Source organism: Toxotes jaculatrix, chromosome 4, assembly GCF_017976425.1.
Source record: "Toxotes jaculatrix isolate fToxJac2 chromosome 4, fToxJac2.pri, whole genome shotgun sequence".
Lineage (NCBI taxonomy): Eukaryota > Metazoa > Chordata > Actinopteri > Toxotidae > Toxotes > Toxotes jaculatrix.
The window spans coordinates 1,307,934-1,334,082 of record NC_054397.1 but is presented as its reverse complement, the minus strand read 5'-3'; the positions used below and the strand labels follow the sequence as shown (position 1 = coordinate 1,334,082).

At 32.7% G+C, this 26,149-nt stretch overlaps 1 protein-coding gene across 2 annotated transcripts in view; it reads left to right on the top strand.

Moving 5' to 3' along the window:
• Positions 1–26,149, top strand: part of LOC121181167 (UTP--glucose-1-phosphate uridylyltransferase-like) — a 29,353-nt gene continuing 3,204 nt past the window's right edge. Inside the window, exons 1-8 of one of the 2 annotated variants that reach the window (XM_041036996.1) lie at positions 1–184; positions 2,125–2,240; positions 3,204–3,311; positions 5,019–5,204; positions 5,302–5,435; positions 5,853–6,150; positions 6,240–6,437; positions 6,895–7,137. In XM_041036996.1, coding sequence (XP_040892930.1) covers positions 2,142–2,240; positions 3,204–3,311; positions 5,019–5,204; positions 5,302–5,435; positions 5,853–6,150; positions 6,240–6,437; positions 6,895–7,137 — 1,266 coding nt within the window. In that variant the 5' untranslated portion in view covers positions 1–184; positions 2,125–2,141. Of the gene's footprint in view, positions 185–1,272; positions 1,504–2,124; positions 2,241–3,203; positions 3,312–5,018; positions 5,205–5,301; positions 5,436–5,852; positions 6,151–6,239; positions 6,438–6,894; positions 7,138–26,149 lie in introns of those variants that run through there. The other variant, XM_041036995.1, reaches the window with a different exon arrangement.

Sequence of the window (26,149 nt, the reverse complement as noted above, 5' to 3'; positions counted from 1 at the left end):
ACTCTGCTGCAGCAGCTAACGGCAGGAGGATGAAACAGCAGCGAATTCAGAGCGTTTGAATCTGCTCTGTGTTTAAAACCGAGTCCTCCGGGTCTGAGCCGGAGCTTGTCCCGCTCTGAGGCTGTCCCTGTTTGTTCTCGGGTGCGTTTTCGAGGCTCTCCCGGTGCTTTGACTGTGTGTTCAGGTGGGTAACAGCTTCGTCAGACAGACCTGTGGCTGCTTGTGCACGAAAAGTTCGTCCAAAACAAATGTGGTTTGCAGTTTTGGGGGAATGTTAAAGAAAATGCAAAAGCACTGAAACGTCTGAGCTGCTGGCATGAAGCTGCCTCTGCCTGTGTGTGTGTGTGTGTGTGTGTGTGTGTGTGTGTGTGTGTGTGTGTGTGTTTGTGTGTCTCACCCAGAAACCTGTCACTCACACAGAAAAATACAAACCTCCACTTAAAATCAGCTACACACCAAAGTATACTGAGACACAGTGGATTGCATCTGTAGCAGCAACATAATCGATTGATTTGTCCATTATTTGTCGATTAGTTGATCACTCTGTGCCTGTGATAGCTTCCTGTAGCACAGGATTGTACCAACATACCAGAGCAGGACCTGAAGATTTTCACTGTGCTGTCAAATAAGACAAAGTTTCACTTCACCTGTCACTTTTCAAGCAAAAATTCATCAGTTAATGGGAAAAATAATGGACAGATGAATCTGTAATGGACAGAATCTTTAGCTGCGACCCCTTCTTGCAGGTGGGATGATTTATGCTGTATGAATATATACAAACATTGGCCAAGAGATAAATTTTATTATCTAAACTTGCATACAGTCTAAAAATAAATAAATGAACTTTATGTAATGTTACTTTACGTATATTCAACTGAAGAAATCATTAACACATTAATCAGTAAGGATTCCTAATAATTACTGTCATTATCGTTCATTCTACCAATTATTCTCTTGATTAATGATTTACTTGCTGGTGCGTGAAACAAACCAGATCCTGAACAGATCAAACTGGAGGTTGTTTGGTATTTTTACTTTTTGTATCACTGTTTTTTTTTTCTGTGGGCTTCGCTCTGATTATCGATCAATTAATCTATTGTTTCAGGATTAGTTGTTGCTTTACTTTGTGTCTCATGGCATGAAAACCCTGAGTGGGCAGGAATGTCACAGTGCAAACCTACCAACACACACACACACCCTGGCTGTGTGTGATTGGTGTGTGTGTCTGTGGGCAGGCCTTGTGTTGAGCTCAGGGTCGGAGCAGCAGATCCGTGACCTTCCTCTGAGCTGAGGATGAGGAGGACGTCTGTTGTTCTCTGACGGCTGCTGTGTTTGGGTTTTTCTCTGGGACCATTTTTCTCTTTTATCAAACACATGGCCTCGCTGTGAGCCGACAGATCCGCTACCTGAACCTGCCACTGCTGCTTCCTGTCCACAGATCTTCAGACGTTCTCTTTCAGGGTTTTTAATCAGACTGTGGTAAAATGTCTCTGCTTGTAGCTGGTAAGTTCACATCCTGATCAAAGTTTGGGGACACGTATTGATTTGAGTTGTGATTTCGTTTGTTCTCTCCTGAATGTTAAGTCATTTTCAGGTTTGTGACGATCGTCTGTCTCTTGTCTCACGGCCGCTCTGACTTCATGTTTTTAGATCAGGACAAAGAGATTCCTCATACGCAACATTTTACAGATGCTTCTGGTTTAAATCTGTCACAAAACATGGGAAAGACATTCTGTCCACAGTTAAGTCTCTGAGACACTGAGACACAAAGAATTTATTTGGATTCTTATTGTTTAAAATCAGCCTCACTGGTAAATTGTTGGCCAGCGCTTCATGATTCATTTTATAAGAACGTGCCTCTGTCACTGAATATTTCTAATATATTTGCCTGTTTGTTTTTTAAGAGCATTAACTGTAACTTTAATGTGAGACGTTTATGTTTGAGCTTAAATTTAATGATTTCTTTTGGCAGTTCTGCCTTTTAAAAATGATTCACTGAGAAAAACATCATTGAACTTTGAATTTCAAACTGAAAAAAACCCTGCATCATTTATTTTTCACGTTAGTAAAACTGAATCTCGCTCTCGGTTTTTCAGTTTAAAATCTTTGTGTCGTGTTTTTCAGACCTGACCAGAGGAGCGATGACCGAGTTCCAGGAGAAGCTCCGTCAGCAGCACGAGGAGTCGATGCACCGCGAGCTGGAGGCGCTGCTCTCCACGGCGGACAAGACGGAGGCCGAGGTGAGAACAACTGAAGCATCGCATGTGAGAGTGAATCCCTGAGCTTTTCCTGACAGAGGACGAGAATTCTCATTGATTCTACCTGAATGTTCTCAGCTGCGTTCTGCTCTGAGTGGGAGCGTGAACAGTGAGAGGCCTCCTCCGTCAGAGGTGGATTGAAGGGACAGATTCTTCTTTGTGTTGTTGCTGTTTGTTAAACTTTCTGAATTCAGTTTCAGCCCTAAAATGTTCTTAAAAGTCTTTGGACTTGTGAACCACAGCTTGTGGCGACGGTGGCTCACAAGGAACCAGGCTCCACGGGGCCAACGTGTCCGTCGCATAGGTAGAACAAATATTTGCATGTCATTGCTCTGGGTTATCTGAACACACAGCACATAGACTTTGTTGCATCTTATGTTGACACGCTGGTTGAACTTGAGGTGAACAACCCAGAGGTCCTGCAAGGCAACACACAGACACACACAACCACACACTCGTCCGCCACAGCGTTTGCTGGCGTATCAGAGACAACCCGAGGATTTCAGAGTTCACTGCCGCAGTTTATCACAGATAAGATGGAAAAAATCTTTGACATGTTTTCAGATTGTCCCTCACTCTGTCCTCTGTCCTCCTGTCTGCTAATCTGAGTCACGTTCATCTGCTGAGAAACAAGCAGAGGATCTTTATCCTCTGCACTTTAATAATCATCACTGTAAATATGAGACAGATGTCCATTAGTCCTTAGACAGATGTTTGTGAGAATGAGTTCAGATTATTGTTCAGCAGCTTTTTGCATATTTTAAAAAGTCTGAATGTTTATGTTTCCGTGAAACATCTTTTCATTTCCATTCATACAAGAACCTTCTCTAAATAACTGATTGAACTTAGGAACTGTGTGATCAAAGATAATGATCGGGCTGGACCTGAAACCCCAGCGTGTAATGTGAGACAGCAGAGGCTGATGTTTGCTTCGTTCTGTTGCAGCTCTCCAGAAAAGATTTCGATGGCTTCAAGAAGCTCTTCCACAGATTCCTTCAGGTCAAAGGTCCTTCAGTCGACTGGGCCAAGATCAACCGGCCTCCAGAGGACTCGGTAAGCACCAGGCACCTGTGGTCACTCTGTTTACCTGAAGCCAGGGTTTCGTGTTGCAGTCGTCTGTGCTGTAATCCAAGGTCAGCGTTCACACCGAAGCTGGTTCAGACGTCAGAACATCAGGCTGCAGTGTCACAGTTCACCATCTGACCTGGGAGCAGTGACTGAACCCAGCCTCTCCATGGTCCTGCCCTGTGTGTGGGGGGCTTTTGTCTGAGCTGTCAGATGAACCCAGCAGGACGGACCAGCCCCCAACGGGTTAACTAACGAGGCCTTTATGCTAAGCTAAGCTAAACACATCCTGCGTCTGTCTCTGCCGTGGACACACATACAGATGAAACTGACATGCTGTCATCTGACTGTCCTCTGGCATCAGTCAGGTATATTCCCCCAAAATGTCGAACTGCTCCTTTAAACGATTCTCCTGCTACAGACCGGAGACGAGCCTCGTGCTTCAAGAACAAGCTAACGTAACCGGATCTGAGCACAGAGGACACTCAGGCTAAAGCCAACTATTTATCAGCACGGTGACATTTCACTCATACACCACACACACAGCACACACCCTCACACACACAACACACACCCCCCCCCACACACACCCTCACACACACACGCAGCCAGTCCGCCCCTCAGTGCTCCCAGAATACCCCGGCAGAGTGAAGGTTAGGACCAAGAATAGTCTGACCGCTGCAGCATTCGGATTCCGGTTCGAAATTTATCTCCTGTGGCACTCTGGACACGGCTGTGCAGACACTCCCCCCACCCCCACTGATACCCACCCATTCATACCCCCACAACCACTGATACCCCCCACAGATACCTAGTCCCAGCTGCAGGTGACCCTGAGCTTAATATTGAGGTCCGGTTCTGATCAGACAGGATATCAATATTATCATGGTGGCTAATCAAAGCATGTGAAACACAATATGCTGAGTGTACATATGCAGAACACACACACACACACTGGCTGCTTCAGACATTCGGTTTATTTCCGTCCATTCATTCGTCCTGTCTCCGGATTCAGACGGAGACGGAGCAGATTCATTCCATAAAATAAAAACTGTAATAATAAAAGTAAAATATGAGGCTTCCCTCTCACCATCTTTATTAATCGATTAATTAATCAACTAACGAATGAATGACTACACCTCACGGTAAACAGATGCTACACACACACACGCTGTACAAGCCGAGTGTAGATTACATAATGACACACACGGTGTCCATAAATACACGTGTCCCTTGTGTGTCAATGGCTGCTGGTGATGTTTTAAAGGTCAGAGGTCACAGCCTTCTCTGCTCGGTCTGTCCTGGTCCTCGCTTGTTTCTGAGAATGAAACGATCTGAGATCTGAAGATTTGAACATTAAAACCGTCACAATCTCAAATTGAATGTCAGTTTTTTTTCTTTAATTTTTTTCCCTTTAAATTTATCTTTGATTTTTTAAATATTATTTTGTATTTAGAGACATCACAACAATAAAAAGTTTAAAACGTCGCGTCCCAGGATCAGCGGGATAGTTGGAAGTTTTCATGTTTAGTTTTCAAACGTACGTCGGTTTAACTGTGAAACACAGACACACAACCACACAGTGTTATAACATAATACAAATACACAACAGTGGTTTCTGTCCCTGCTCCTCTTTGCTTTGTGAGACTCACTGTCCCATCAGCCCGGTGTCCTCACTCTGCTGTATCCCTTCAGATCCAGCCCTACGACAGGATCAAGGCCAAAGGTCTCCCCGACAACATCACCGCCAGCCTCAACAAGCTCGCTGTGGTCAAGCTGAACGGCGGTCTGGGGACCAGCATGGGCTGCAAGGGCCCCAAGAGTCTGATCAGCGTCCGCAACGAGAACACCTTCCTGGACCTGACCGTGCAGCAGATCGAGGTAGCGACGCTCAGACCGACGCAGGAAGCGGCTCCGGTCGCGGGGCCCGTGACGATCGGCCCGAGCTGAACTCTGTTTCTGCTGTTTGTGTTTTCAGCACCTGAACAAAACGTACAGCGCCGACGTCCCGCTGGTCCTGATGAACTCCTTCAACACCGACGAGGACACGAAGAAGATCCTGCAGAAATACAAGCACCACCGGGTCAGCATCCACACCTTCAACCAGAGCAGGTGCGGCGCGCGCGCACACACGGACACGCACGCACACACAATAAAAAAAAGATGTAATGAGGATAAACCTGAAAAAGTCATTTGTTTGTTTTTAAATAACTTTATTTTTTGAGTCTTTTTTCTTTATTAGAAATTCAAACAAACGTTTTCATGAAGTCAGTGAAGAGTTTTGAGTCTGAACAGTGACAAGTGAATAAAATAAAAAAATAAACAACCACAATTTAAATTTAAAACTGACAAATTCAGACTGAATTATCAACTATCAGCTTATTAGAATAATAAAATTGTAATTATGGTCTAAGATTCTATGGTCACATTTTGCTAAAGCAAACTTTGTTTTCATTAATCATTATCATCATCATCATAATGATAATGTCATCATAATGTTTCTGTCCTGATCATTCTTCCTCCTCTCAGGTATCCGAGGATCAATAAAGAGTCCCTGCTGCCGGTCGCCAAACACATGGGGATGAGCGGTGATAATGCGGAGGCCTGGTACCCGCCGGGTCACGGAGACATCTACGCCAGCTTCTACAACTCCGGGCTGCTGGACAAACTCATCGCCGAGGGGAAGGAGTACATCTTCGTGTCCAACATCGACAACCTGGGCGCCACCGTCGACCTCTTCATCCTCCACCAGCTGATGAGTCAGCCGGCCGACAGACGCTGCGAGTTCATCATGGAGGTCACCGACAAGACCCGAGCCGACGTGAAGGTCAGCGCAGTTCACAGTTATTTGCGGGGCGTGGCTCGGTCTGGCTCGGTCTCACCGGGTCCTCCGTGCTTTCCGTTTCCTGTCTGCAGGGCGGTACTCTGATCCAGTACGAGGACCACCTGAGGCTGCTGGAGATCGCCCAGGTACCGAAAGCCCACGTCGACGAGTTCAAGTCCGTCACCAAGTTCAAGATCTTCAACACCAACAACCTGTGGATCTCTCTGCCCGCCATCAAGAGGCTGCAGGAGAAGAACTCCATGGACCTGGAGATCATCGTCAACCCCAAGGTGACGCTCAGGGAACGTGGATCACACGCCAGTAATTCATTAATAATCAAGAAAGCACTACACTACACAACTGTACAACGATCACTCTGTACAGAAATATACCTGCATTGTATGTTGCACACTCCATTACATTGTAAATATGTTGATATGTTCTTATCTATTTATGTTTACATTTATTTATTTATGTTTACATCATGCACAAACAACCCGATTTTGATGAAGTGATTTATGAATGAATCCGTCACGAAAGCAGCTGTTGGCTGCAGCCTCAGTGTCACAGTGATGTTGGTGCTTTTATTTTTCCAGTGTTTAAAGTTTATCCTGAAACTGAACATTTGATGTTTAGTTGTTTATCAGTGACTGAGCCGAAGACCAGAGGTTTGTAAATGAGCCTAAATCATGAAATGAATCATGACACAAATCCACAGCTGAACAGTTTCCCTGAATGTCTCTCCAGACGCTGGACGGCGGCCTGAACGTCATCCAGCTGGAGACGGCCGTCGGCGCCGCCATCAAGAGCTTCAAGAACGCCATGGGCGTGAACGTCCCCCGCAGCCGCTTCCTGCCGGTGAAAACGTCGTCCGACCTGCTGCTGGTCATGTCCAACCTGTACAGCCTGGACGCCGGCTCGCTCACCATGAGCAAGAAGAGGGAGTTTCCCACCACGCCGCACGTTAAACTGGGCAGCTCCTTCACCAAGGTCTGGACCCGAACAACCGGTTTCTGTCCCACAGAGTCACCGAGACGTATCCCGTCCTGTTTTTATCTTCATATCAGGAAAAAATAGCAGCAGGACTTTTTTTTATTAGATCAGATAACAGGATATTTATTATTATATGATTTATTTATGTTTTACTTTTTAATGAGGATTTAAAGCAGAGCTTCGCTCATTGTCTGAAGTTCAGAGGTTAATCTGACGGATCTGAGGAGAAGATGCTGTGACTGCAGAGATGCTCTGTAACATGCTGAAATCTCATATAGCGAATAGTGATGGTAATTCTGGCTCTTTTTAGAGAACCAGCTATTTTGGCTCCTTAGCAGCTCTTCAGATTGTTTTGTTGATTAAATCAAATGACATTTTGAGACCATACAAAATTATGAATATTTTTGGCCTATTTTGACGCCTTACTATACTATGACGTTTCTTATGACTTTTTGAGGTCAAAAAAAATTTTGACTTTTTTTTATCAGATTTTGACGCCTTACTATACTATGACGTTTTTTATGACATTTTGAGGTCAAAAAAATTTTTTGACTTTTTTTGTCCGATTTTGACGCCTTACTATACTATGACGTTTTTTATGACATTTTGAGGTCAAAAAATTTTTTGACTTTTTTTGTCAGAAAAAAACGGCATACTATACTATGACGTTTTTTATGACATTTTGAGGTCAAAAAAATTTTTGACTTTTTTGTCAGAAAAAAACGCCATACTATACTATGACGTTTTTTTTTTACTTTTTGAGGTCAAAAAAAATTTTGACTTTTTTTGTCAGAAAAAAACGGCATACTATACTATGACATTTTTTATGACATTTTGAGGTCAAAAAAAATTTTGACTTTTTTTGTCCGATTTTGACGCCTTACTATACTATGACGTTTTTTATGACATTTTGAGGTCAAAAAAATTTTTGACTTTTTTTGTCAGAAAAAAACGGCATACTATACTATGACGTTTTTTATGACATTTTGAGGTCAAAAAAATTTTTGACTTTTTTTGTCAGAAAAAAACGCCTTACTATACTATGACGTTTTCAATGACATTTTGAGGTCAAAAAAAATTTTGAGTTTTTTTATCCTATTTTGACGCCTTACTATACTATGACGTTTTTTATGACTTTTTGAGGTCAAAAAAAATTTTGAGTTTTTTTATCCTATTTTGACGCCTTACTATACTATGACGTTTTTTATGACATTTTGAGGTCAAAAAAAATTTTGACTTTTTTTGACCGATTTTGACGCCTTACTATACTATGACGATTTTATGACACTTTGAGGTCAAAAAAATTTTTGACTTTTTTTGACTGATTTTGACGCATTACTATACTATGACGTTTTTTATGACACTTTGAGGTCAAAAAAATTTTTGACTTTTTATGTCAGAAAAAAACGCCATACTATACTATGACGTTTTTTATGAGTTTTTGAGGTCAAAAATTTTTTTGACCTTTTTTAACCGATTTTGACGCCTTACTATACTATGACGTTTTTTATGACACTTTGAGGTAAAAAAACATTTTGACTTTTTTTGTCAGAAAAAAACGGCATACTATACTATGACGTTTTTTATGACTTTTTGAGGTCAAAAAATCTTTTGACCTTTTTTGACCGATTTTGACGCCTTACTATACTATGACGTTTTTTATGACATTTTGAGGTCAAAAAATGTTTTGACTTTTTTTGACCGATTTTGACGCCTTACTATACTATGATGTTTTTTATGACATTTTGAGGTCAAAAAAAATGTTGACTTTTTTTGTCCGATTTTGACGCCTTACTATACTATGACGTTTTTTATGACATTTTGAGGTCAAAAAATTTTTTGACTTTTTTTGTCAGAAAAAAACGGCATACTATACTATGACGTTTTTTATGACATTTTGAGGTCAAAAAATGTTTTGACTTTTTTTGTCAGAAAAATACACCATACTATACTATGACGTTTTTTATGACATTTTGAGGTCAAAAAAATTTTTGACTTTTTTTGTCAGAAAAAAACGGCATACTATACTATGACGTTTTTTATGACATTTTGAGGTCAAAAAAATTTTTGACTTTTTTTGTCAGAAAAAAACGCCTTACTATACTATGACGTTTTTTATGACATTTTGAGGTCAAAAAAAATGTTGACTTTTTTTGGCCGATTTTGACGCCTTACTATACTATGACGTTTTCAATGACATTTTGAGGTCAAAAAAAATTTTGAGTTTTTTTATCCTATTTTGACGCCTTACTATACTATGACGTTTTTTATGACATTTTGAGGTCAAAAAAAATTTTGAGTTTTTTTATCCTATTTTGAAGCCTTACTATACTATGACGTTTTTTATGACATTTTGAGGTCAAAAAAAATTTTGACTTTTTTTGACCGATTTTGACGCCTTACTATACTATGACGATTTTATGACACTTTGAGGTCAAAAAAATTTTTGACTTTTTTTGACTGATTTTGACGCATTACTATACTATGACGTTTTTTATGACACTTTGAGGTCAAAAAAATTTTTGACTTTTTTTGTCAGAAAAAAACGCCATACTATACTATGACGTTTTTTATGAGTTTTTGAGGTCAAAAATTTTTTTGACCTTTTTTAACCGATTTTGACGCCTTACTATACTATGACGTTTTTTATGACACTTTGAGGTAAAAAAACATTTTGACTTTTTTTGTCAGAAAAAAACGGCATACTATACTATGACGTTTTTTATGACTTTTTGAGGTCAAAAAATCTTTTGACCTTTTTTGACCGATTTTGACGCCTTACTATACTATGACGTTTTTTATGACATTTTGAGGTCAAAAAATGTTTTGACTTTTTTTGACCGATTTTGACGCCTTACTATACTATGATGTTTTTTATGACATTTTGAGGTCAAAAAAAATGTTGACTTTTTTTGTCCGATTTTGACGCCTTACTATACTATGACGTTTTTTATGACATTTTGAGGTCAAAAAATTTTTTGACTTTTTTTGTCAGAAAAAAACGGCATACTATACTATGACGTTTTTTATGACATTTTGAGGTCAAAAAATGTTTTGACTTTTTTTGTCAGAAAAATACACCATACTATACTATGACGTTTTTTATGACATTTTGAGGTCAAAAAAAAATTTGACTTTTTTTGACCGATTTTGACGCCTTACTATACTATGATTTTTTTTATGACATTTTGAGGTCAAAAAAAAAATTGACTTTTTTTGTCCGATTTTGACGCCTTACTATACTATGACGTTTTTTATGACATTTTGAGGTCAAAAAAATTTTGACTTTTTTTGTCAGAAAAAAATGGCATACTATACTATGACGTTTTTTATGACATTTTGAGGTCAAAAAATTTTTTGACTTTTTTTGTCCGAAAAAAACGGTATACTATACTATGACGTTTTTTATGACATTTTGAGGTCAAAAAATTTTTTGACTTTTTTTGTCCGATTTTGACGCCTTACTATACTATGACGTTTTTTATGACTTTTTGAGGTCAAAAAAAATTTTGACTTTTTTTGGAAGAAAAAAACGGCCTTACTATACTATGACGTTTTTTATGACTTTTTGAGGTCAAAAAAATTTTTGACTTTTTTTGTCAGAAAAAAACGGCATAGTTTGCTATGACGTTTTTTATGACATTTTGAGGTCAAAATTTTTTTTGACTTTTTTTGTCAGAAAAATACACCATACTATACTATGACGTTTTTTATGACATTTTGAGGTCAAAAACATTTTTGACATTTTTTGACCGATTTTGACGCCTTACTATACTATGACGTTTTTTATGACATTTTGAGGTCAAAAAATTTTTTGACTTTTTTTGTAAGAAAAAAACGGCCTTACTATACTATGACGTTTTTTATGACTTTTTGAGGTCAAAAAAATTTTTGACTTTTTTTGTCAGAAAAAAATGGCATACTATACTATGACGTTTTTTATGACATTTTGAGGTCAAAAATTTTTTTGACTTTTTTTGTCCGATTTTGACGCCTTACTATACTATGACGTTTTTTTATGACATTTTGAGGTCAAAAAAATTTTTGACTTTTTTTGACCGATTTTGACGCCTTACTATACTATGACGTTTTTTATGACTTTTTGAGGTCAAAAAAAATTTTGACTTTTTTTGTCAGAAAAAAACGGCATAGTATACTATGACGTTTTTTATGACATTTTGAGGTCAAAATTTTTTTTGACTTTTTTTGTCAGAAAAATACACCATACTATACTATGACTTTTTTTTATGACATTTTGAGGTCAAAAAAAAATTTGAATTTTTTTTGACCGATTTTGACGCCTTACTATACTATGATGTTTTTTATGACATTTTGAGGTCAAAAAAAACTTTGACATTTTTGTCCGAAAAAAACACCATACTATACTATGACGTTTTTTATGACTTTTTGAGGTCAAAAATTTTTTTGACTTTTTTTGTCCGATTTTGACGCCTTACTATACTATGACGTTTTTTATGACATTTTGAGGTCAAAAAATTTTTTGACTTTTTTTGTCCGATTTTGACGCCTTACTATACTATGACGTTTTTTATGACTTTTTGAGGTCAAAAAAAATTTTGACTTTTTTTGGAAGAAAAAAACGGCCTTACTATACTATGACGTTTTTTATGACTTTTTGAGGTCAAAAAAATTTTTGACTTTTTTTGTCAGAAAAAAACGGCATAGTTTGCTATGACGTTTTTTATGACATTTTGAGGTCAAAATTTTTTTTGACTTTTTTTGTCAGAAAAATACACCATACTATACTATGACGTTTTTTATGACATTTTGAGGTCAAAAACATTTTTGACATTTTTTGACCGATTTTGACGCCTTACTATACTATGACGTTTTTTATGACATTTTGAGGTCAAAAAATGTTTTGACTTTTTTTGTAAGAAAAAAACGGCCTTACTATACTATGACGTTTTTTATGACTTTTTGAGGTCAAAAAAATTTTTGACTTTTTTTGTCAGAAAAAAATGGCATACTATACTATGACGTTTTTTATGACATTTTGAGGTCAAAAATTTTTTTGACTTTTTTTGTCCGATTTTGACGCCTTACTATACTATGACGTTTTTTTATGACATTTTGAGGTCAAAAAAATTTTTGACTTTTTTTGACCGATTTTGACGCCTTACTATACTATGACGTTTTTTATGACTTTTTGAGGTCAAAAAAAATTTTGACTTTTTTTGTCAGAAAAAAACGGCATAGTATACTATGACGTTTTTTATGACATTTTGAGGTCAAAATTTTTTTTGACTTTTTTTGTCAGAAAAATACACCATACTATACTATGACTTTTTTTTATGACATTTTGAGGTCAAAAAAAAATTTGAATTTTTTTTGACCGATTTTGACGCCTTACTATACTATGATGTTTTTTATGACATTTTGAGGTCAAAAAAAACTTTGACATTTTTGTCCGAAAAAAACACCATACTATACTATGACGTTTTTTATGACTTTTTGAGGTCAAAAATTTTTTTGACTTTTTTTGTCCGATTTTGACGCCTTACTATACTATGACGTTTTTTATGACATTTTGAGGTCAAAAAAATTTTGACTTTTTTTGTCCGATTTTGACGCCTTACTATACTATGACGTTTTTTATGACATTTTTAGGTCGAAAAAAACGGCATACTATATTATGACGTTTTTTATGACATTTTGAGGTCAAAAAATTTTTTGACTTTTTTTGACCGATTTTGACGCCTTACTATACTATGACGTTTTTTATGACATTTTGAGGTCAAAAAAAATTTTGACTTTTCTTGACCGATTTTGACGCCTTACTATACTATGACGTTTCTTATGACTTTTTGAGGTCAAAAAAATTTTTTGACTTTTTTTGACCGATTTTGACGCCTTACTATACTATGACGTTTTTTATGACATTTTGAGGTCAAAAAATTTTTTGACTTTTTTTGTAAGAAAAAAACGGCCTTACTATACTATGACGTTTTTTATGACTTTTTGAGGTCAAAAAAATTTTTGACTTTTTTTGTCAGAAAAAAATGGCATACTATACTATGACGTTTTTTATGACTTTTTGAGGTCAAAAATTTTTTTGACTTTTTTTGTCCGATTTTGACGCCTTACTATACTATGACGTTTTTTATGACATTTTGAGGTCAAAAAAATTTTGACTTTTTTTGTCCGATTTTGACGCCTTACTATACTATGACGTTTTTTATGACATTTTTAGGTCGAAAAAAACGGCATACTATATTATGACGTTTTTTATGACATTTTGAGGTCAAAAAATTTTTGACTTTTTTTGACCGATTTTGACGCCTTACTATACTATGACGTTTTTTATGACATTTTGAGGTCAAAAAAAATTTTGACTTTTCTTGACCGATTTTGACGCCTTACTATACTATGACGTTTCTTATGACTTTTTGAGGTCAAAAAAAATTTTGACTTTTTTTATCAGATTTTGACGCCTTACTATACTATGACGTTTTTTATGACATTTTGAGGTCAAAAAAATTTTTTGACTTTTTTTGTCCGATTTTGACGCCTTACTATACTATGACGTTTTTTATGACATTTTGAGGTCAAAAAAATTTTTGACTTTTTTGTCAGAAAAAAACGCCATACTATACTATGACGTTTTTTTTTTACTTTTTGAGGTCAAAAAAAATTTGGACTTTTTTTGTCCGAAAAAAACGGTATACTATACTATGACGTTTTTTATGACATTTTGAGGTCAAAAAATTTTTTGACTTTTTTTGTCCGATTTTGACGCCTTACTATACTATGCCGTTTCTTATGACTTTTTGAGGTCAAAAAATTTTTTGACTTTTTTTGTCCGATTTTGACGCCTTACTATACTATGACGTTTCTTATGACTTTTTGAGGTCAAAAAAATTTTTGACTTTTTTTGACCGATTTTGACGCCTTACTATACTATGACGTTTTTTATGACATTTTGAGGTCAAAAAATTTTTTGACTTTTTTTGACCGATTTTAACGCCTTATTATACTATGACGTTTTTTATGACATTTTGAGGTCAAAAAAATTTTTGACTTTTTTTGTCCGATTTTGACGCCTTACTATACTATGACGTTTCTTATGACATTTTGAGGTCAAAAAATTTTTTGACTTTTTTTGGCCAAAACAAACGCCATACTATACTATGACGTTTTTTATAACTTTTTGAGGTCAAAAAATTTTTTGACTTTTTTGACCGATTTTGACGCCTTATTATACTATGACGTTTTTTATGACATTTTGAGGTCAAAAAAAATTTTGACTTTTTTTGTCAGAAAAAAATGGCATACTATACTATGACGTTTTTTATGACATTTTGAGGTCAAAAAATTTTTTGACTTTTTTTGGCCAAAACAAACGCCATACTATACTATGACGTTTTTTATAACTTTTTGAGGTCAAAAAAATTTTTGACTTTTTTTGTTCGATTTTGACGCCTTACTATACTATGACGTTTCTTATGACATTTTGAGGTCAAAAATTTTTTTGACTTTTTTTGTCCGATTTTGATGCCTTACTATACTATGACGTTTTTTATGACATTTTGAGGTCAAAAAAATTTTTGACTTTTTTTGTCAGAAAAAAACGGCATACTATACTATAACGTTTTTTATGACATTTTGAGGTCAAAATTTTTTTTGACTTTTTTTGACCGATTTTGACGCCTTACTATACTATGACGTTTTTTATGACTTTTTGAGGTCAAAAAAATTTTTGACTTTTTTTGTAAGAAAAAAACGGCCTTACTATACTATGACGTTTTTTATGACTTTTTGAGGTCAAAAAAATTTTTGACTTTTTTTGTCAGAAAAAAACGGCATAGTTTACTATTACGTTTTTTATGACATTTTGAGGTCAAAATTTTTTTTTACTTTTTTTGTCAGAAAAATACACCATACTATACTATGACGTTTTTTATGACATTTTGAGGTCAAAAAAATTTTTGACTTTTTTTGACCGATTTTGACGCCTTACTATACTATGACGTTTTTTATGACTTTTTGAGGTCAAAAAATTTTTTGACTTTTTTTGTAAGAAAAAAACGGCCTTACTATACTATGACATTTTTTATGACTTTTTGAGGTCAAAAAATTTTTTGACTTTTTTTGTCAGAAAAAAATGGCATACTATACTATGACGTTTTTTATGACATTTTGAGGTCAAAAATTTTTTTGACTTTTTTTGTCCGATTTTGACGCCTTACTATACTATGACGTTCTTTATGACATTTTGAGGTCAAAAAAATTTTTGACTTTTTTTGACCGATTTTGACGCCTCACTATACTATGACGTTTTTTATGACTTTTTGAGGTCAAAAAAAATTTTGACTTTTTTTGTCAGAAAAAAACGGCATAGTATACTATGACGTTTTTTATGACATTTTGAGGTCAAAATTTTTTTTGACTTTTTTTGACCGATTTTGACGCCTTACTATACTATGACGTTTTTTATGACTTTTTGAGGTCAAAAAAATTTTTGACTTTTTTTGTAAGAAAAAAACGGCCTTACTATACTATGACGTTTTTTATGACTTTTTGAGGTCAAAAAAATTTTTGACTTTTTTTGTCAGAAAAAAACGGCATAGTTTACTATTACGTTTTTTATGACATTTTGAGGTCAAAATTTTTTTTTACTTTTTTTGTCAGAAAAATACACCATACTATACTATGACGTTTTTTATTACATTTTGAGGTCAAAAAAATTTTTGACTTTTTTTGACCGATTTTGACGCCTTACTATACTATGACGTTTTTTATGACTTTTTGAGGTCAAAAAATTTTTTGACTTTTTTTGTAAGAAAAAAACGGCCTTACTATACTATGACATTTTTTATGACTTTTTGAGGTCAAAAAAATTTTTGACTTTTTTTGTCAGAAAAAAATGGCATACTATACTATGACGTTTTTTATGACATTTTGAGGTCAAAAATTTTTTTGACTTTTTTTGTCCGATTTTGACGCCTTACTATACTATGACGTTCTTTATGACATTTTGAGGTCAAAAAAATTTTTGACTTTTTTTGACCGATTTTGACGCCTCACTATACTATGACGTTTTTTATGACTTTTTGAGGTCAAAAAAAATTTTGACTTTTTTTGTCAGAAAAAAACGGCATAGTATACTATGACGTTTTTTATGACATTTTGAGGTCAAAATTTTTTTTGACTTTTTTTGTCAGAAAAATACACCATACTATACTATGACTCTTTTTATGACATTTTGAGGTCAAAAAAAATTTAGAATTTTTTTTGACCGATTTTGACGCCTTACTATACTATGATGTTTTTTATGACATTTTGAGGTCAAAAAAAATCTTGACATTTTTGTCCGAAAAAAACACCATACTATACTATGACGTTTTTTATGACATTTTGAGGTCAAAAAAATTTTTGACTTTTTTTGTCAGAAAAAAACGCCTTACTATACTATGACGTTTTTTATGACATTTTGAGGTCAAAAAAAATTTTGACTTTTTTTGTCCGATTTTGACGCCTTACTATACTATGACGTTTTCAATGACATTTTGAGGTCAAAAAAAATTTTGAGTTTTTTTATCCTATTTTGACGCCTTACTATACTATGACGTTTTTTATGACATTTTGAGGTCAAAAAAAATTTTGAGTTTTTTTATCCTATTTTGAAGCCTTACTATACTATGACGTTTTTTATGACATTTTGAGGTCAAAAAAAATTTTGACTTTTTTTGACCGATTTTGACGCCTTACTATACTATGACGATTTTATGACACTTTGAGGTCAAAAAAATTTTTGACTTTTTTTGACTGATTTTGACGCATTACTATACTATGACGTTTTTTATGACACTTTGAGGTCAAAAAAATTTTTGACTTTTTTTGTCAGAAAAAAACGCCATACTATACTATGACGTTTTTTATGAGTTTTTGAGGTCAAAAATTTTTTTGACCTTTTTTAACCGATTTTGACGCCTTACTATACTATGACGTTTTTTATGACACTTTGAGGTAAAAAAACATTTTGACTTTTTTTGTCAGAAAAAAACGGCATACTATACTATGACGTTTTTTATGACTTTTTGAGGTCAAAAAATCTTTTGACCTTTTTTGACCGATTTTGACGCCTTACTATACTATGACGTTTTTTATGACATTTTGAGGTCAAAAAATGTTTTGACTTTTTTTGACCGATTTTGACGCCTTACTATACTATGATGTTTTTTATGACATTTTGAGGTCAAAAAAAATGTTGACTTTTTTTGTCCGATTTTGACGCCTTACTATACTATGACGTTTTTTATGACATTTTGAGGTCAAAAAATTTTTTGACTTTTTTTGTCAGAAAAAAACGGCATACTATACTATGACGTTTTTTATGACATTTTGAGGTCAAAAAATGTTTTGACTTTTTTTGTCAGAAAAATACACCATACTATACTATGACGTTTTTTATGACATTTTGAGGTCAAAAAAATTTTTGACTTTTTTTGTCAGAAAAAAACGGCATACTATACTATGACGTTTTTTATGACATTTTGAGGTCAAAAAAATTTTTGACTTTTTTTGTCAGAAAAAAACGCCTTACTATACTATGACGTTTTTTATGACATTTTGAGGTCAAAAAAATTTTTGACTTTTTTTGGCCGATTTTGACGCCTTACTATACTATGACGTTTTTTATGACATTTTGAGGTCAAAAAAAATTTTGAGTTTTTTTATCCTATTTTGAAGCCTTACTATACTATGACGTTTTTTATGACATTTTGAGGTCAAAAAAAATTTTGACTTTTTTTGACCGATTTTGACGCCTTACTATACTATGACGATTTTATGACACTTTGAGGTCAAAAAAATTTTTGACTTTTTTTGACTGATTTTGACGCATTACTATACTATGACGTTTTTTATGACACTTTGAGGTCAAAAAAATTTTTGACTTTTTTTGTCAGAAAAAAACGCCATACTATACTATGACGTTTTTTATGAGTTTTTGAGGTCAAAAATTTTTTTGACCTTTTTTAACCGATTTTGACGCCTTACTATACTATGACGTTTTTTATGACACTTTGAGGTAAAAAAACATTTTGACTTTTTTTGTCAGAAAAAAACGGCATACTATACTATGACGATTTTTATGACTTTTTGAGGTCAAAAAATCTTTTGACCTTTTTTGACCGATTTTGACGCCTTACTATACTATGACGTTTTTTATGACATTTTGAGGTCAAAAAATGTTTTGACTTTTTTTGACCGATTTTGACGCCTTACTATACTATGATGTTTTTTATGACATTTTGAGGTCAAAAAAAATGTTGACTTTTTTTGTCCGATTTTGACGCCTTACTATACTATGACGTTTTTTATGACATTTTGAGGTCAAAAAATTTTTTGACTTTTTTTGTCAGAAAAAAACGGCATACTATACTATGACGTTTTTTATGACATTTTGAGGTCAAAAAATGTTTTGACTTTTTTTGTCAGAAAAATACACCATACTATACTATGACGTTTTTTATGACATTTTGAGGTCAAAAAAAAATTTGACTTTTTTTGACCGATTTTGACGCCTTACTATACTATGATTTTTTTTATGACATTTTGAGGTCAAAAAAATTTTTGACTTTTTTTGTCCGATTTTGACGCCTTACTATACTATGACGTTTTTTATGACATTTTGAGGTCAAAAAAATTTTGACTTTTTTTGTCAGAAAAAAATGGCATACTATACTATGACGTTTTTTATGACATTTTGAGGTCAAAAAATTTTTTGACTTTTTTTGTCCGATTTTGACGCCTTACTATACTATGACGTTTTTTATGACTTTTTGAGGTCAAAAAAAATTTTGACTTTTTTTGGAAGAAAAAAACGGCCTTACTATACTATGACGTTTTTTATGACTTTTTGAGGTCAAAAAAATTTTTGACTTTTTTTGTCAGAAAAAAACGGCATAGTTTGCTATGACGTTTTTTATGACATTTTGAGGTCAAAATTTTTTTTGACTTTTTTTGTCAGAAAAATACACCATACTATACTATGACGTTTTTTATGACATTTTGAGGTCAAAAACATTTTTGACTTTTTTTGACCGATTTTGACGCCTTACTATACTATGACGATTTTATGACATTTTGAGGTCAAAAAATTTTTTGACTTTTTTTGTAAGAAAAAAACGGCCTTACTATACTATGACGTTTTTTATGACTTTTTGAGGTCAAAAAAATTTTTGACTTTTTTTGTCCGATTTTGACGCCTTACTATACTATGACGTTTTTTTATGACATTTTGAGGTCAAAAAAATTTTTGACTTTTTTTGACCGATTTTGACGCCTTACTATACTATGACGTTTTTTATGACTTTTTGAGGTCAAAAAAAATTTTGACTTTTTTTGTCAGAAAAAAACGGCATAGTATACTATGACGTTTTTTATGACATTTTGAGGTCAAAATTTTTTTTGACTTTTTTTGTCAGAAAAATACACCATACTATACTATGACTTTTTTTTATGACATTTTGAGGTCAAAAAAAAATTTGAATTTTTTTTGACCGATTTTGACGCCTTACTATACTATGATGTTTTTTATGACATTTTGAGGTCAAAAAAAATTTTGACATTTTTGTCCGAAAAAAACACCATACTATACTATGACGTTTTTTATGACTTTTTGAGGTCAAAAATTTTTTTGACTTTTTTTGTCCGATTTTGACGCCTTACTATACTATGACGTTTTTTATGACATTTTGAGGTCAAAAAAATTTTGACTTTTTTTGTCCGATTTTGACGCCTTACTATACTATGACGTTTTTTATGACATTTTTAGGTCGAAAAAAACGGCATACTATATTATGACGTTTTTTATGACATTTTGAGGTCAAAAAATTTTTTGACTTTTTTTGACCGATTTTGACGCCTTACTATACTATGACGTTTTTTATGACATTTTGAGGTCAAAAAATTTTTTTGACTTTTTTTGACCGATTTTGACGCCTTACTATACTATGACGTTTTTTATGACATTTTGAGGTCAAAAAATTTTTTGACTTTTTTTGTAAGAAAAAAACGGCCTTACTATACTATGACGTTTTTTATGACTTTTTGAGGTCAAAAAAATTTTTGACTTTTTTTGTCAGAAAAAAATGGCATACTATACTATGACGTTTTTTATGACATTTTGAGGTCAAAAATTTTTTTGACTTTTTTTGTCCGATTTTGACGCCTTACTATACTATGACGTTTTTTATGACATTTTGAGGTCAAAAAAATTTTTGACTTTTTTTGACCGATTTTGACGCCTTACTATACTATGACGTTTTTTATGACTTTTTGAGGTCAAAAAAAATTTTGACTTTTTTTGTCAGAAAAAAACGGCATAGTATACTATGACGTTTTTTATGACATTTTGAGGTCAAAAATTTTTTTGACTTTTTTTGTCCGATTTTGACGCCTTACTATACTATGACGTTTTTTATGACATTTTGAGGTCAAAAAAATTTTGACTTTTTTTGTCCGATTTTGACGCCTTACTATACTATGACGTTTTTTATGACATTTTTAGGTCGAAAAAAACGGCATACTATATTATGACGTTTTTTATGACATTTTGAGGTCAAAAAATTTTTTGACTTTTTTTGACCGATTTTGACGCCTTACTATACTATGACGTTTTTTATGACATTTTGAGGTCAAAAAAAATTTTGACTTTTCTTGACCGATTTTGACGCCTTACTATACTATGACGTTTCTTATGACTTTTTGAGGTCAAAAAAAATTTTGACTTTTTTTATCAGATTTTGACGCCTTACTATACTATGACGTTTTTTATGACATTTTGAGGTCAAAAAAATTTTTTGACTTTTTTTGTCCGATTTTGACGCCTTACTATACTATGACGTTTTTTATGACATTTTGAGGTCAAAAAAATTTTTGACTTTTTTGTCAGAAAAAAACGCCATACTATACTATGACGTTTTTTTTTTTACTTTTTGAGGTCAAAAAAAATTTGGACTTTTTTTGTCCGAAAAAAACGGTATACTATACTATGACGTTTTTTATGACATTTTGAGGTCAAAAAATTTTTTTGACTTTTTTTGTCCGATTTTGACGCCTTACTATACTATGACGTTTTTTATGACATTTTGAGGTCAAAAAATTTTTTGACTTTTTTTGTCAGAAAAAAACGGCATACTATACTATGACGTTTTTTATGACATTTTGAGGTCAAAAAAATTTTTGACTTTTTTGTCAGAAAAAAACGCCATACTATACTATGACGTTTTTTTTTTACTTTTTGAGGTCAAAAAAAATTTTGACTTTTTTTGTCCGAAAAAAACGGTATACTATACTATAACGTTTTTTATGACATTTTGAGGTCAAAATTTTTTTTGACTTTTTTTGACCGATTTTGACGCCTTACTATACTATGACGTTTTTTATGACTTTTTGAGGTCAAAAAAATTTTTGACTTTTTTTGTAAGAAAAAAACGGCCTTACTATACTATGACGTTTTTTATGACTTTTTGAGGTCAAAAAAATTTTTGACTTTTTTTGTCCGATTTTGACGCCTTACTATACTATGACGTTTTTTATGACATTTTGAGGTCAAAAAATTTTTGACTTTTTTTGTCCGAAAAAGACGCCATACTATACTATGACGTTTTTTATGACATTTTGAGGTCAAAAAAAAATTTGACTTTTTTTGACCGATTTTGACGCCTTACTATACTATGACATTTTTTATGACATTTTGAGGTCAAAAAAATTTTGACTTTTTTTGTCTGAAAAAAACGCCATACTATACTATGACGTTTTTTATGACATTTTGAGGTCAAAATTTTTTTTGACTTTTTTTGTCCGATTTTGACGCCTTACTATACTATGACGTTTCTTATGACATTTTGAGGTCAAAAATTTTTTTGACTTTTTTTGTCCGATTTTGATGCCTTACTATACTATGACGTTTTTTATGACATTTTGAGGTCAAAAAAATTTTTGACTTTTTTTGTCAGAAAAAAACGGCATACTATACTATAACGTTTTTTATGACATTTTGAGGTCAAAATTTTTTTTGACTTTTTTTGACCGATTTTGACGCCTTACTATACTATGACGTTTTTTATGACTTTTTGAGGTCAAAAAAATTTTTGACTTTTTTTGTAAGAAAAAAACGGCCTTACTATACTATGACGTTTTTTATGACTTTTTGAGGTCAAAAAAATTTTTGACTTTTTTTGTCAGAAAAAAACGGCATAGTTTACTATTACGTTTTTTATGACATTTTGAGGTCAAAATTTTTTTTTACTTTTTTTGTCAGAAAAATACACCATACTATACTATGACGTTTTTTATGACATTTTGAGGTCAAAAAAATTTTTGACTTTTTTTGACCGATTTTGACGCCTTACTATACTATGACGTTTCTTATGACTTTTTGAGGTCAAAAAAAATTTTGACTTTTTTTATCAGATTTTGACGCCTTACTATACTATGACGTTTTTTATGACATTTTGAGGTCAAAAAATTTTTTTGACTTTTTTTGTCCGATTTTGACGCCTTACTATACTATGACGTTTTTTATGACATTTTGAGGTCAAAAAAATGTTTGACTTTTTTGTCAGAAAAAAACGCCATACTATACTATGACGTTTTTTTTTTTACTTTTTGAGGTCAAAAAAAATTTTGACTTTTTTTGTCCGAAAAAAACGGTACACTATACTATGACGTTTTTTATGACATTTTGAGGTCAAAAAATTTTTTGACTTTTTTTGTCCGATTTTGACGCCTTACTATACTATAACGTTTCTTATGACTTTTTGAGGTCAAAAAAATTTTTGACTTTTTTTGACCGATTTTGACGCCTTACTATACTATGACGTTTTTTATGACATTTTGAGGTCAAAAAATTTTTTGACTTTTTTTGACCGATTTTAACGCCTTATTATACTATGACGTTTTTTATGACATTTTGAGGTCAAAAAAATTTTTGACTTTTTTTGTCCGATTTTGACGCCTTACTATACTATGACGTTTCTTATGACATTTTGAGGTCAAAAAATTTTTTGACTTTTTTTGGCCAAAACGCCATACTATACTATGACGTTTTTTATAACTTTTTGAGGTCAAAAAATTTTTTGACTTTTTTTGTTCGATTTTGACGCCTTACTATACTATGACGTTTCTTATGACATTTTGAGGTCAAAAATTTTTTTGACTTTTTTTGTCCGATTTTAATGCCTTACTATACTATGACGTTTTTTATGACATTTTGAGGTCAAAAAAAAAATTGACTTTTTTTGTCAGAAAAAAACGGCATACTATACTATAACGTTTTTTATGACATTTTGAGGTCAAAATTTTTTTTGACTTTTTTTGACCGATTTTGACGCCTTACTATACTATGACGTTTTTTATGACTTTTTGAGGTCAAAAAAATTTTGACTTTTTTTGTCCGAAAAAGACGCCATACTATACTATGACGTTTTTTATGACATTTTGAGGTCAAAAAAAAATTTGACTTTTTTTGACCGATTTTGACGCCTTACTATACTATGACGTTTTTTATGACATTTTGAGGTCAAAAAAATTTTTGACTTTTTTTGTCCGAAAAAGACGCCATACTATACTATGACGTTTTTTATGACATTTTGAGGTCAAAAAAAAATTTGACTTTTTTTGACCGATTTTGACGCCTTACTATACTATGACATTTTTTATGACATTTTGAGGTCAAAAAAATTTTGACTTTTTTTGTCTGAAAAAAACGCCATACTATACTATGACGTTTTTTATGACATTTTGAGGTCAAAATTTTTTTTGACTTTTTTTGTCCGATTTTGACGCCTTACTATACTATGACGTTTTTTATGACATTTTGAGGTCAAAAAAATTTTGACTTTTTTTGTCCGAAAAAGACGCCATACTATACTATGACGTTTTTTATGACATTTTGAGGTCAAAAAAAAATTTGACTTTTTTTGACCGATTTTGACGCCTTACTATACTATGACGTTTTTTATGACATTTTGAGGTCAAAAAAATTTTGACTTTTTTTGTCCGAAAAAAACGCCATACTATACTATGACGTTTTTTATGACATTTTGAGGTCAAAAATTTTTTTGACTTTTTTTGACCGATTTTGACGCCTTACTATACTATGACGTTTTTTATGACTTTTTGAGGTCAAAAAAATTTTTGACTTTTTTTGTCAGAAAAAAACGGCATACTATACTATGACGTTTTTTATGACATTTTGAGGTCAAAAAATTTTTTGATTTTTTTTGTCAGAAAAATACACCATACTATACTATGACGTTTTTTGACTTTTTGAGGTGAAAAAAAATTTTGACTTTTTTTATCCGAAAAAAACGGCATACTATACTATGACGTTTTTTATGACATTTTGAGGTCAAAAAAATTTTTGACTTTTTTTGGCCGAAAAAAACGCCTTACTATACTATGACGTTTTTTATGACATTTTGAGGTCAAAATTTTTTTTGACTTTTTTTGTCCGATTTTGACGTCTTACTATACTATGACGTTTTTTATGACATTTTGAGGTCAAAAAAATTTTGACTTTTTTTGTCCGAAAAAGACGCCATACTACACTATGACGTTTTTTATGACATTTTGAGGTCAAAAAATTTTTTGATTTTTTTTGTCAGAAAAATACACCATACTATACTATGACGTTTTTTGACTTTTTGAGGTAAAAAAAAATTTTGACTTTTTTTATCCGAAAAAAACGGCATACTATACTATGACGTTTTTTATGACATTTTGAGGTCAAAAAAATTTTTGACTTTTTTTGGCCGAAAAAAACGCCTTACTATACTATGACGTTTTTTATGACATTTTGAGGTCAAAATTTTTTTTGACTTTTTTTGACCGATTTTGACGCCTTACTATACTATGACGTTTTTTATGACTTTTTGAGGTCAAAAAAATTTTTGACTTTTTTTGTAAGAAAAAAACGGCCTTACTATACTATGACGTTTTTTATGACATTTTGAGGTCAAAAAATTTTTTGACTTTTTTTGTCAGAAAAAAACGGCATACTATACTATGACGTTTTTTATGACATTTTGAGGTCAAAAAAAAATTTGACTTTTTTTGACCGATTTTGACGCCTTACTATACTATGACATTTTTTATGACATTTTGAGGTCAAAAAAATTTTGACTTTTTTTGTCTGAAAAAAACGCCATACTATACTATGACGTTTTTTATGACATTTTGAGGTCAAAATTTTTTTTGACTTTTTTTGTCCGATTTTGACGCCTTACTATACTATGACGTTTTTTATGACATTTTGAGGTCAAAAAAATTTTGACTTTTTTTGTCCGAAAAAGACGCCATACTATACTATGACGTTTTTTATGACATTTTGAGGTCAAAAAAAAATTTGACTTTTTTTGACCGATTTTGACGCCTTACTATACTATGACGTTTTTTATGACATTTTGAGGTCAAAAAAATTTTGACTTTTTTTGTCCGAAAAAAACGCCATACTATACTATGACGTTTTTTATGACATTTTGAGGTCAAAAATTTTTTTGACTTTTTTTGACCGATTTTGACGCCTTACTATACTATGACGTTTTTTATGACTTTTTGAGGTCAAAAAAATTTTTGACTTTTTTTGTCAGAAAAAAACGGCATACTATACTATGACGTTTTTTATGACATTTTGAGGTCAAAAAATTTTTTGATTTTTTTTGTCAGAAAAATACACCATACTATACTATGACGTTTTTTGACTTTTTGAGGTAAAAAAAAATTTTGACTTTTTTTATCCGAAAAAAACGGCATACTATACTATGACGTTTTTTATGACATTTTGAGGTCAAAAAAATTTTTGACTTTTTTTGGCCGAAAAAAACGCCTTACTATACTATGACGTTTTTTATGACATTTTGAGGTCAAAATTTTTTTTGACTTTTTTTGTCCGATTTTGACGTCTTACTATACTATGACGTTTTTTATGACATTTTGAGGTCAAAAAAATTTTGACTTTTTTTGTCCGAAAAAGACG